The sequence below is a fragment of the Ailuropoda melanoleuca genome, chromosome 16 (assembly GCF_002007445.2).
Source record: "Ailuropoda melanoleuca isolate Jingjing chromosome 16, ASM200744v2, whole genome shotgun sequence".
Classification (NCBI taxonomy): Eukaryota; Metazoa; Chordata; class Mammalia; order Carnivora; family Ursidae; genus Ailuropoda; species Ailuropoda melanoleuca.
Genome location: NC_048233.1, coordinates 79,242,980 through 79,255,431, shown reverse-complemented (window position 1 = coordinate 79,255,431; position 12,452 = coordinate 79,242,980). Strand labels below are relative to the sequence as shown.

The following is a 12,452-nucleotide window of genomic DNA, read 5'->3' as shown; positions in this document are numbered from 1 at the left end:
TCACATTCGTACACATACAACAGGTTTTCTGATCACAGTCACAGTGGGATACCCACACTGGGGAAAAACACAAGTGCAAGCCTGCCATCCCATGAATTCAAGGTGAATCCTGGCACATAGTAGGTACTCAATTTTTTCAAAGTTAATTTTGAATCTTTCTCACCCTCACCAATGCACTAACAGAACTCAAATCCTACTACCCACCTTTCTATGTCCCATTTTCAAACTCTAACTTATCAAAAAGAAAGAAAGAAAGAAGGAAATAGAGAAAAAAAAAAAAAAAGAAACTCACCAAATCAAAAGAGAGGAAGTGCTAAGCAAATACAGGAACCAAAAAGGGTTATAGAGGCTGCTTCACGCTGTCTCATTCAGTTCCTTTGCGGTCCTCTTCTTCAGCACATGCCAAAGCAGTTCCTCACAACCTGTGGGACCAGAGCATCTTGGGTGTGTGACAATGGAAGAGTTGGGTGAGTGAGGACCTTCTTGGAGGAGAAACTCTGAGGGAATGAAGACTTGGCTGCCATCTCTGTGGTGGGGTGTACTTCTAGCCAGAGGGAGGGTGGTGCTGGAAGATTTTGTTTCCACTTCTCTCATGACCTCAGCCCAACCAAGAGTGAAGCATGAGGAACTATGATTGTTTTGGGGAACCATAGGTTCACTCTTTTCAGTGGCACAAATAGGCTGAGAGTTTGGTGCTTACCAGGGTAAACTATGCACAAATACCTTTGGACTGAATTGTGATTGAGATTGCCATTTTATTATGAGTATTTGGCCCTTGGGGGCTGTTGAAGGTCATAGGGCGGTCACACAGTTGGCACCTGCAGATTTGAGATTTAGGAAGAAAAAGGAAGAAAAGGGAGAGGGATATAGGGGGTGTTATAAGGAGAAGAAATGGAATAGAGGAACAAGAATGAGGCATCTGTAAATGTTGGAGAAAGGCCAGGGTGGTTTCATTTGTTCCTTGGTTTAGTATTTAGTATTGTTCCAAGGAGAATTAGTGCTAAAACTCCAGTGATTCTGTTGCTAAGCTTTTTATTCAGAGGCATTCTGAAGGAACAGATTACTGTGGACTGCAAATATGATACTCTTTCCATTTGAAACAATTAAAACCAGCAGTGAAACCATTGGCCACATTGCTCAAAGAGATCCCAGATTTCCAATTTTTGGAGTAGTGGAAGGTTTGTCATTCTTGGGATTCATTCCTTATCCTTGGCTGACATTAGTTGCTGGCATCCTCACTAACACTGAGTCACTAACCTTTTACTCAATTTCCAAGCTGTATTAATTCCACAATGTTCTGGGTTTTTGTATGTTTTGGGTATGCCAAAAGTGTGAACAACAAGGAAAAAAACGTATCTTGCATATTGTCTTTGTGTTGTTAATTGCTTGGAGTGTAATTTGAGACCTAGAGGAGTAGAGAAAGGGAGATAGGCAAATTACGGGAGGGAAGAGATGTTAATGAAGAGGGAAAGGTGGTATTTAATAAATATTGAACTGTTTTGGAGGTAAAGTCTGTTTCGATGCTTGGGGTACAACGTGTTTAGGACTTGGAATAGAATCCAGATTCGTGTGTGTGTGTGTGTGTGTGTGTTTTGGTTTTTTTTTTTTTTTTTAAAGATTTTATTCATTTATTTGACAGACAGCCTGCGAAAGAGGGAACACAAGCAGGGGGAGTGGGAGAGGAACAAGCAGGCTCCCAGCAGAGGAGCCTGATGTGGGACTCCATCCCAGGACCCTGGGATCATGCCCTGAGCTGAAGGCAGACACTTAATGACTGAGCCACCCAGGCGCCCCTAGAATCCAGATTCTTACTCTGTGTGAGAGTCGGGGAAGTTCACATTTCTGCTTGAGTTCAAAGTCCAGCTCACTAGCATCTAGACTTTTTTTCTTATTTTAGGAATACCTAATGGCTTTCATGCAGGTAATTCAAAAGGGAAGTAATACATATTTAGTGACTTAAACTAAAACTTGACATTTTTACATATATTAATCATGTTAGTGTCTGAAACAACTCTTTGAAATAAGTATTATCCTCCTCCTTTTGTTTTTCCCAAGGAGAAAACTAAGAAAGACAATAAATGTGTTCAACATCTCTCTCAGGAGTCCCTGACACCAAAACTGGTTAAGCTACAAGGCAGTCTCCTATTTTAGCAGGGCGTTGGCTCAGGTGTTCCAACCAATAATTAAATAACAACCCAGATAATTAAATAATTAAAAATTAGATTTGCACAGTTTTGCAAATCTACTTGAGCAGGATGAACGGTAGAGAAATCTGGTCCAGAAATGTAAGAAGTGCCAAGCCGCCCAGGAGGTAACGTTCATGTAATCTATCTGGGTGTCTAAACCTCCGCTGTTTCTTCAGTTTGTCAGCAGCTCAGTAACTACCCAAAAGACTTAGGGTGGGTCTTTCTTCCCTGATGCAGAGAAAGAGGGCGCAAGACAAGTCAGCAAAGGCAGGCGGATATTTCCTTTTTGCAGTACTTCCTCCAACGTTGATGGTTTGTTTCCACCCAGCAGATTTTACCTAAACCTTCATTACTCGGGAATGCTAGGTAAAGGAGAACCAGGAGCAGACTCTGGCTCTGAATGAAATCATTCCAATCCAGTGAGATCCCCCAAGCAACCTCACTTTATTGCTTTCATGCTACTGTTGACATTATTGGATTTCTGCAGATGAAGGGCTATAGAGAAGGACTACAGAGTTTTCCATCTCATACCGCCCCACACCCCTCATAATCCCACATTTGTCATACTGAAATTAGTCATCTGCAAATTACGGAATCTGGCAGAGGCAAGATAATCTTGGGTGTTGGTGTTATGTACACTCCTAGGAAACAGGAAGAGAAAGAAGGCCTGTTAACTCATGACCCAGAGGGGAGAGTTTCACTAACTTTGGTTCACTGGTGCTTCTAAGGGTAGCCTTCTCCTCTTAGAGATATGGTTTGCTTCTCTTACAGGGGGTCACCCCTCTCCCCTAACCTCTGCTGTAAATGTCTTTTTATTTTGAATCCAAGAAGATCCATGACTTCTGGTTGAAGCAAAGCTTAGAAAATAGAAAATGTCTATATCTTAATAAAGGGGTACAGAACAAAAATTTGGAACCCGGAAGTTTGGCATTCAATCTTGGCTAGTAAAGTTATGAGAAAACAAGTTTTTCTTCCTCTTTCTACGTTAGTTTTCTCTTTTCTTTCTTTTAAAAAACCTTTTATTTTGAGGAATTTTAAAATATACAAAAGTAAAGAAAATAGTTTAATGAAATCTAATATACCCATCAACCAGCTTAAACAGTCATCAACTCATGGCCAATCTTATTTCATTAATACACCCACCCATTCCTTTCACTCCTGGATTATGTCATATTCATTGATAAATATTTCCCTATAGCCTTTCATCTGCAGAAATCAAATAATGTCTAATAATATAATCCACTGCTTTGCAAACTTCTAAAAACCATGACCTGTGGTAAAAAAAAAATCCACTAGAGATCCACTAATGGGTCTCAACCCACAATTTGAAAAAATTTGTAGTAGAATTGCTTCATTATGTAGATGAGGAAACGGCTTCGGAGAAGAGCATGTCATGCCAAGATGACCCTGAAAATCCACATGAGTATGGTGACCGGAATTTTTGACACGAAGTTAGTGCAGGGGCTGGGATCAGATAGCCCAGGATCAGACAGGACCTGCGTCAGTGGCAGTGTGACACTAGTTTTTTCTTTCTTTTTTCCTTTTCTTTTTTTTTAGAGGGAGAGGGTGGGTAGGGGCAGAGGAAGAAGGAGAGAGAGAATCTTTTTTTTTTTTTTTCAAGATTTTATTTATTTATGTGACAGAGAGACAGCCAGCGTGAGAGGGAACACAGCAGGGTAGAGGGAGAGGAAGAAGCAGGCTCCCAGCCGAGGAGCCCGATGTGGGACTCGATCCCGGAACGCCGGGATCACGCCCTGAGCCAAAGGCAGACGCTTAACGACTGTGCTACCCAGGCGCCCCGGAGAGAGAGAATCTTAAGCAGGCTCCGCGGGGCTCAATCTCACAACCCTGAAATCACGATCTGAGCCGAAATCAAGAGTTGGATGGTTCGCTGACTGAAACATCCAGGCGCCCCAGTCTCTTTCTTGATCTACAAGATACGGACAATAATATCGCCTGCCTTAAAGCATTAAGATGACTAAATGAAATATATAAATTCCTGAGCACAGTACCTGTAATGTGTAAATTTTTAAAATTATTATTAATTTCATCATAACAGAAAAGTGGTAGTGTGATACTTGTAAAGTGCATTGGTTTTTTTCAAGAAAACTACAGGAGAAACAAATGTCAAGATTTGGATTGCAACATCATCTTGCTTGATTTTGCAATATCTCTTTTCTCCTTGATCCCCCCCCCCTTTTTTTACCCTATATATCCTAAAAGACAGAATACTTCTACTTTGTTTTGAAAATTTTGTTACGTGCTTGGGATATAAGAAAAAAACAATCAGGGTTAAGAATAAGCATTATTGTCTTGGTACATTTACAAAAATTGTAGTGTAATTACTTGTACTTTTCTGATAGGAAAAATGTATAGGATTTACTTTTTTTCCTAATTGGGGGTCTTTGTGGGCAACCCACCCTAAATGAATGATAAAATTAATACCTTGCAATATAAGAAGTCAAATGCTTGAGCGATGCTGTGAAATTGGATGCAACCATAGGAAATAGGTCACAGTATGTGGAGGCATTAAACATCCTCTGGGAGAATAGACCATATTCTTGAAGTAAAATAAGGAGTAAGGGAAGATATTTGAAGGTAGCCTTAACCCAAGAGAAGAAGGAGGTGAATGGAGGCACAGGGGTGATAGTTAAGGGGGAAATCATCCCAAAAGAGAAATCATCCCGTGTTCTGTATTGTGATTCTCTCATATCTTATGATATAGATGCCTTATTGGAGGAACTGGAGCGCTCCACCCTCCAGGAAAGTGATGAATCCTCCAGCTCAGCTCCTCTTCCCCTGGATCAGCACTCCAGAAAGGAGAGTAACCTTGCTGAGACTTCAGAGACCCTTTCTCTTCAGAATGATACAAGTCCCTTGCCGGTAACTTTTCATTTATTGGAGTACCTTGAATATACATAGTTGGAGTCCTTTCTGAAAATTGATTATATCTTACATAAAATGGTGTGAAAGGAGAATCATGTATCCAGAAAAGAGAAAGAAAAATCCTTCTATGATAACTTGAAGGTGGTTGTGTTTGGAAAGGATGATAATTGAGAAAATCATCATAGAAGAATAAGCCTTTGAGACCTGAATTTTTTCTGATGAGGGCACGGTAACACGGTGTTCCCTAGTTTACTTGGAATATTCTAGTATGCCTGGGCATCAGAGCTGCATGTCGCAGTTTGACGGGAATGGCACTCACCAAGACCAGGGGTCACCTGGGCGAGGCCAAGTGGCAGCTCAGACAAGTCTTTTCAGGGTGACTTTTCTAAGGTCACAGCTTTCCAGGTCTTTTTTTCTGTTGAATGTATTAGGAAACTCAATTAGTTTACCTACAGATGATGGTGCTCTAGGGAACCAACACAAACAAGCTAAACTCATAAGAGGTGGTATAAAAGAAAAACCCAGAAATCCAATTTATTAATTTCTGGCTAGAGTCAAAACCAAGTAGAACAGAGAATAGTATTTGCTGATACAAATATTCCCTTCCTGTCTATGTGAATCTATTTTATAATTAGGAAGTTGCTCGATGAGAGTGGAATTAGTTTAAGAGGAATTCAGTTAGATACTCTTCATATGCGGTGTTAACTACAATATTCTGATTTATCCTTGTACACTTGGTATGAAATCATGGGTTTCATGGACATGAAATTTGAGCCTGTGTTTTGTTCCCCCTTTAACTGTTCTTCCGTCCAACTACATATATGCAGTTTTAAGGATGCACATTTATTTGTCTCCTAGGAAGCTATTGTCTTTTCTCCTCAATGCGAGATCATAGCCACAGGCTCTTAGCTGGTTTGCTACACTTGCCCCCTGCATTTTATTTTCAGAATAGCAGTCAGAGTGATCCCATAAAGCTTAAATCAGATCATGTCATTCCTCTACTCAGAGCCCCACTGTGAATTTCCATCTCCATTTGAAGTAAAAGCCCCGGTGGTCTTTACCCTGACCTTAGTGGGGTATGTCTTTGTTCACTTTGAGAGCCCTGGGTTTTTGCTTGTTTTCTCAACATCTATTATTGGCTTTGCCATTTACCCTAGATTTCTCATATTTTATTTATATTTATATATTTATTCATATTACATTTCCATAACTCATCTCTTCTTTCCCTGACTCTGTTCGGCTGAATCCTAACGGGTAAGCACCCTTCCAGGATGATACGCAGGGTGATGGTTGTTAAAGCTAAGAGCTTAAGTGCAGTCAGTCAGGAATGGCCGGCTCCTCTGGTGTTAGGTGGTGGCAGGAAAACTTCTGAGGCTTTTTTCCCAGCCGGCCACTCGGTATACCACCACTCACGCTCATGAGGTACATGGAGGCTCCTCAGGGTCAGGAAAAAATATGGGAAACTGTGGCTTAATGTCATAAAAATTATTTTTAGGAAATAGAGGCTAATAAGCATTCTTGCCATTGAGTGTAGCATAATCTAAGTGTTCTCGAGTAAGCAGTTTTGGCTTTAATTGTATATGTAAAGCTATAGGTATTTATTTTTATAATTTGGCAATGCTTTTATTTTTGTGGTAGATGCTTTTAGCAGCCTTTGGCTCAAACCAAAACCAAGTCCAAAATTACATGTTTAATTTTCTCAAGAAATTGATGAGGAATGTGTAATTTGCCCAAAATATTTGCCAACATTTCCTGGCCACCCTGGAGGCAAGTAGAGATGTTACTGCCCCCTTGGAAGACAGGAAGACTCAGCTATGGGCAAGAAACATCAGCCCCTACTTCAGAAGTTAACAGTTTAAGAAGAGCGTGCCCGATGATTTAACAGGTACAGCTGCAGGATGTGTGTCTACATGTCGTGGGGAAGCACACCTTTCCATTTGGATCAAGTGACGCCTCTACATTGGTTGTGCTCATTGTCAGTTTCAAGGTACCTTGTGCTTGTAACTAAAGTAAATGTGATGATTGAGTTGACTCCCAAATAACGTCAGCTTTATATCAGTGCCGCCTCAGTCAGAACATTTGTTAATTCCAGAAGCTTTCATTTTTTCATCCAATCCAAAAGATCGAAATAAAGTACTTGGAAATTCATTCTTCTGTCAAAAAGAATTGAAACATCCGACATTGTCAATGCCGTTGTAAATTTAGTTGAAAAGTTCAACACTGAAGACAAAGTGGGTGTATTTTTTTGTTTTTTTGGTGGTAATATGAATACAAAGGGGCGCCTGGGTGGCTCATTCGTTAAGCATCTGCCTTTGGCTCAGGGCGTGATCCCAGAGTCCTGGGATCGAGCCCCACATCAGGCTCCTCTGCTGGAAGCCTGCTTCTTCCTCTCCCACTCCCCCTGCCTGTGTTCCCTCTCTCGCTGGCTGTCTCTCTCTGTCAAATAAATAAATAAAATCGTTAAAAAAAATATGAATACAAATTTTGGTGGAGCATAGAATTATGATAAAAAAATGTTCTTTACAGATTTAAAAGCCTATGAAGCAGAGATGTGCTTGGAATTGGTTTTGATATACATAAAGTTCATGACTGCATCCAAAGAAGCTGCAGACTTCCACCAATCAGAATCGAAACTGCAAACGTCAAAATTTACAAATATATGCTTACGCAGTCACAGTACAGTTCTCTGACTCATCTACACAGCTCTTGTGACAGAAGCTGATGTTGAATACAGAAACATTTCAGCATTGGCTGCATATGCTTTTTCTGTGTTGCCTGTCATCCATCAGATTTTAGAAATGCCTGAGCCTTTGAAAAATCGCCTTGTAAAGCAACTTAAATATAGGTTGCATTATGTGCAAAATCAGTCAGAAATATTTAATCAAATTATTCAGTGAATGTAGCATGAAAATTCAGCTTTTGAAGCTTTTAGCAAGTTGCAATTATGTAAAACAAAGCTTGCAAAAAAGAAGGAGCTCAAATGTCTCTTGACAAAAGCTGGGGAGGAATTGAACAAGTTAAAAGATGAGAGCTCAAATGGTTTAATTACCTAATTTGAAAATTGTGCTTTGGAAAAATCTTGCCTTTGATGGAGTTTCTAATTTTAATTGGATAAATTTATATTCTCCACCAGAATGGGATGGAATTGTGAAGGCCTATGATTTCCAGTATCTACATTTGGCAAAATGTTAAAAAGAATCATGAATAGAGACAACTTAAGAGCTCATCTTGTAAAAACATTATTGAAGAAAGGTGCTCTGGATGGTGGCAGAAATACAGCGCCTGTGAAAATATTGGGGCAGAAATAGTTCTACGTTTTAATAGGAGAAACAATTGAGGATATCCTCCATTTAGCAGAATATGCCCTGAACTTAGAGAATTAGCAGCAGCCGAGTGGGAGTATTTTCTCAATTAAAAAAATTATGGTTTACAGAGAAGCATGAATTAAAAGTGTCAACAACTTCAAAATGTATTAACCATAAAATGCAGCTCTGCAGAAGTTTGCAATTTTATTAAAAAATATGAAAATAATAAGATCATATTAAAAAAGACATCTTTCAGAAAAATTTCCAAATCACAATGTTAGAGACAACAATGGCTAGGTAACCAATTAAGGTATATGAATCTATATCAAGAATAATTATTTACTGTGCTGTTTAAAAATATTCAAACAATTAATATAAAAGGTTTTTTTAATTAATGTTTGGGGTGACTGGCATTCAGTGGGGAGTCTGTTTGAGATTCTCTCTCCTTCTCCCTCTGCCCCTCCCGTGTGTACACTCTCTCTCTCTCAAATAAATAAATAAATGAATAAATCTTAAAAGAAATTAATGTTTATAGCTATGTGTCATTTAAAAATATTCTAGAAATTTTTATTTGGAAACTAAGTTTTCAACAGAATTATTTTGTAGATCCATCAATGCAATAAAACCAAATTTTTGGTCAATAAATATATATTTTAAAAATTCTGGAGTATTAATTATTTTTGGTACCTTCCCCTCGTTCACTTTCAGAAACATCCCAGTTTGAACAATAAATTATATAGTCACCCTACCTGCTTGATCAGGCCCCTTTTACTCCCATCCCTGTCTTACCAGTTCACTGTGCAGACTACCCTGGCCTCCTTTCTGTTCCACAGATGCTCCAGGGTGCTGGCCCCATGGACCACGTTCCCCCTGATATCTGCTTATTTCCCTTACCTTCTATGAATCCTCACTCACGTGTCCCTTTCTCAGTGAGTCCTTCCCTGATCAATATATTTTTAATTGCCATCTCCCCCATTTCTCATCTCCCACTTCCTGATGAGTTTTACATACTAATGGATTTATTCTTTTTCTTATTACCTTTTTTTATTACCTGTTTCTCACCACCATAATGTAAGGTGGGGGTAGACAATTTTTGTTTGTTCATTTAGTTTTGTTTTTCTACTGCTGCATCCCTGGCCCTGGCACATTACAGGCACTCAATCAATATTTGTTCAATAAATGAGTGAGTTGCTGGTCAACTACCCTTTAGAGACACACATTATTATTATTATTTTTTGTATGTTAAATTTAGTCGTGTTATAGTCTTCCCCTAGATGCCATCCTATCTAGTTAAAGGGCTTCATTCTGATTCGTTTTGTTTGTTTTGTGGTTCCTATGTGAGTACGATCAACTTCTCTATTTCAGTGCTTTCAGCGCTGGGAGAGGGACATTATTATTTGTTCCCATTGTTGACTACTCTGCTTAGAATGTGGCCTTTTGCTGTGGGATGGCTGGTATTCCTCTGCCTTGTGAAAGATCTCAGAGATACACTAATCAGTCCCATTTAGAAGCTAAAACCATCCTCTAATTCTGGGTGTAGGTGAGTGCCAACATTCTCCTAACAGACACTCATTCTCTGCTCTTCTCTGTCACTCATATGTCTCAGGTGCAGCTCGTGTATACTACCCAGATCCAGGAGCAAAATGTCTACAGGTATGTTTTTTATTAAATACTTAAAAAACTTAACGTTATTAGATAATTGTTATCAATCCATGTTTGGACACTTTTGCGTGTGTTCATTATTAGAGAACTCCTGTAAAGTCCCTCCTCCTCTTCCACAATGTTTGAGCAGAGGTGGAAATCTGCCAAGCTCACTTGGCAGTTTCTCAGGGTACGTGGCTTCTAGATGGGCTGTCCAGGCTGGTGGGCTCTGCTATTTCCTTCATCACCTGAAAAAAGTGTCAATAGTTCGAGTCACCACACGTGTTTTGGCCGGGCTACTCTAAATAGCATGTTCCAGGTCATGGAAGAGGAAAATGAAATTTCAGCAGGATGCCAACAAAACCAGAGCTAGGATCAGGGCCAAACCGAGACAAGAGGGTCTCTGCAGCAGACTAATGAATATGTACTTCTAATGAATCCGTACTTCTTCTTTCTATATTTGCTCAAGATTTATTTAGCCAGGGGAGGGGATTTCCTTTTAAAAACATTACATATTGAAACGGATCCACTTACTAAATCATTTCTGCTGGCCAAGGCTGCTTTTCTTGTTCTCTCTTCAGGTAGTGGTTGTAATTTAAAAAAATCAGACAGCTTTCTGGGAAACAAATGGAAGGACTTAACAAATTGAAAGGGAAACAAGATAGCAAAGGCTCATGCTTGGTGAAGAGTGCCACACCACACCTTATTTGGTTCTAGAATTGCAGCCACAAATGATGCCAAATAAGGGAAGGACCTGTGTTATATGAAGTCTTTTTATAACTTCCCACCTGAGGACACTGTCTACTTTGATGGGGGTAAGGCCAGTTTACTAATATAATTGCCAGTTTATTCCAGTTCCAGGAGACTGCCTGGTGGGATGTCACCTAGACCACACTGTCCACCCTTCTTGTAAAAAAAAAAAAAAAAATATCAAAGCAAGCAAAACAACAGCAAAACAGTGCCTGGCGTACATAGGCTTTCAGTAAATATTAATTTTTTAAAACTAGGAAACCAAGCCTTCAATAGAAATATTAGTCAACACAGGCACCCAGCACATAAAAACCAGCACGCCCTTCAGCGATTTTCCTGTATATCTGGCATTGTGATCAATTGATGGCATGCCAACATAGAAGTCTTTGATCTTTTTCCCATCGGACCCATTTCTTTCTCTTTTCTTGCTCTGCTCTGTATTCCAGGGGAGCTGACCCCTGTCAGTTGGGTTTTCCAGGTTCCAGGATCAGTTGGCTTTTGCTGGCTTCGACCAATGGGAGGCACTGTGCAGGCAGCTGGAGGGCGAAAGGCAGGGCAAGTCAGGACATTTCCTCCCCCAGTCTCTCCACAGGTCGTCATCCGGGTCAGCAGCTCCACCTTCTTTATGGCTTTAGCTGGAGCAAGATAGATCTGCTGTGGTTCCAGCTTGTGCCTATCCACTTTGGCCCCTGGCTTTTAGTAACTTTGCCTTTCTTTTTTTGTCCCTTTGGCCTAATGGCTACCTGCTGTGGCTAACCTCTGAGTTCCCTCAATATCTTCTGTTTGCTTCTTTAGTTCTGCCATCACCTGTGTAATCAAATTTCTGGATTAAATTCCTTCTGCTTACTCCCAGTATGTTTGCATTTTCCTGAGTGGGCCTTGAGTGATAAACCTCCGCCAAGTACAGAGTGATACTTGCCCTGAAGACCTGTGGGAGAGATTGATAGGAAATCCAGGTGGCCTCGTCAATACGTTATAGACTAATACAAATCCCTGGGCTGGCGTAGCTCAGGGAGGATAAGGCTTGCAGTGTAGATAGAGCTTGAGACCCAGAAGTGAGATTCCGTCATTTCGCTTCCACCATTTCCTCTGGCTTGCTTAAATGAACTGAATGTTGCTCTCAACCTTGAAACTGTGTTCAGTACTAGTTGCGAGTATAGAGATGTGATAATATTTCTAATGTAGTTGTATATCAGTAGCAATATGAACAATAATTTAGAAATGTACACATGAACAAAAATAATTTTGGTAAGAATAAGGAGAAAAAATTCATGAAAACATTGCAGAGGAGTAAATAAGGGGAAACTCCAGCATGGTGACGCCCCTGACGTGAGGCACCTGTGTTGTTTTAAACACATCTCTTGCGTTTGGATATTATTAAAATCTCTGACTCGTGAATTACACTGTTGTTCATGACATAGCAAAGCACTTCTACCATCTTCAAGACGTGAGGGGACAAATCAAAGGAGCTCTGATTTTGAGGTTCCTCTCTTTTTAGGAACACTTCCTGTAGTGATGTAATCACCAACTCTTAAAGGCCTTTCCATTCTTATTTAGAATATTATATTGTTGACTGAGTTAGTATTTGGGTGTCACAAAAGTGATCTATTTCTCTTTCCATACTGCTCTAGGAGTCTTGCTAAAAACCAGTAAGAATTTTTTTTGAATAAGCACAAGGATGCCC

The 12,452-nt window shown here is 39.9% G+C and overlaps 1 protein-coding gene across 2 annotated transcripts in view; it reads left to right on the top strand.

Moving 5' to 3' along the window:
• Window positions 1-321: 321 nt before the first annotated feature.
• Window positions 322-12,452, top strand: part of LPXN (leupaxin) — a 32,712-nt gene continuing 20,581 nt past the window's right edge. Inside the window, exons 1-3 of one of the 2 annotated variants that reach the window (XM_002928224.4) lie at window positions 322-467; window positions 4,912-5,069; window positions 9,984-10,030. In XM_002928224.4, the coding sequence (XP_002928270.1) occupies window positions 455-467; window positions 4,912-5,069; window positions 9,984-10,030 (218 nt within the window). In that variant the 5' untranslated portion in view covers window positions 322-454. Of the gene's footprint in view, window positions 468-4,911; window positions 5,070-9,983; window positions 10,031-12,452 lie in introns of those variants that run through there. The other variant, XM_034645714.1, reaches the window with a different exon arrangement.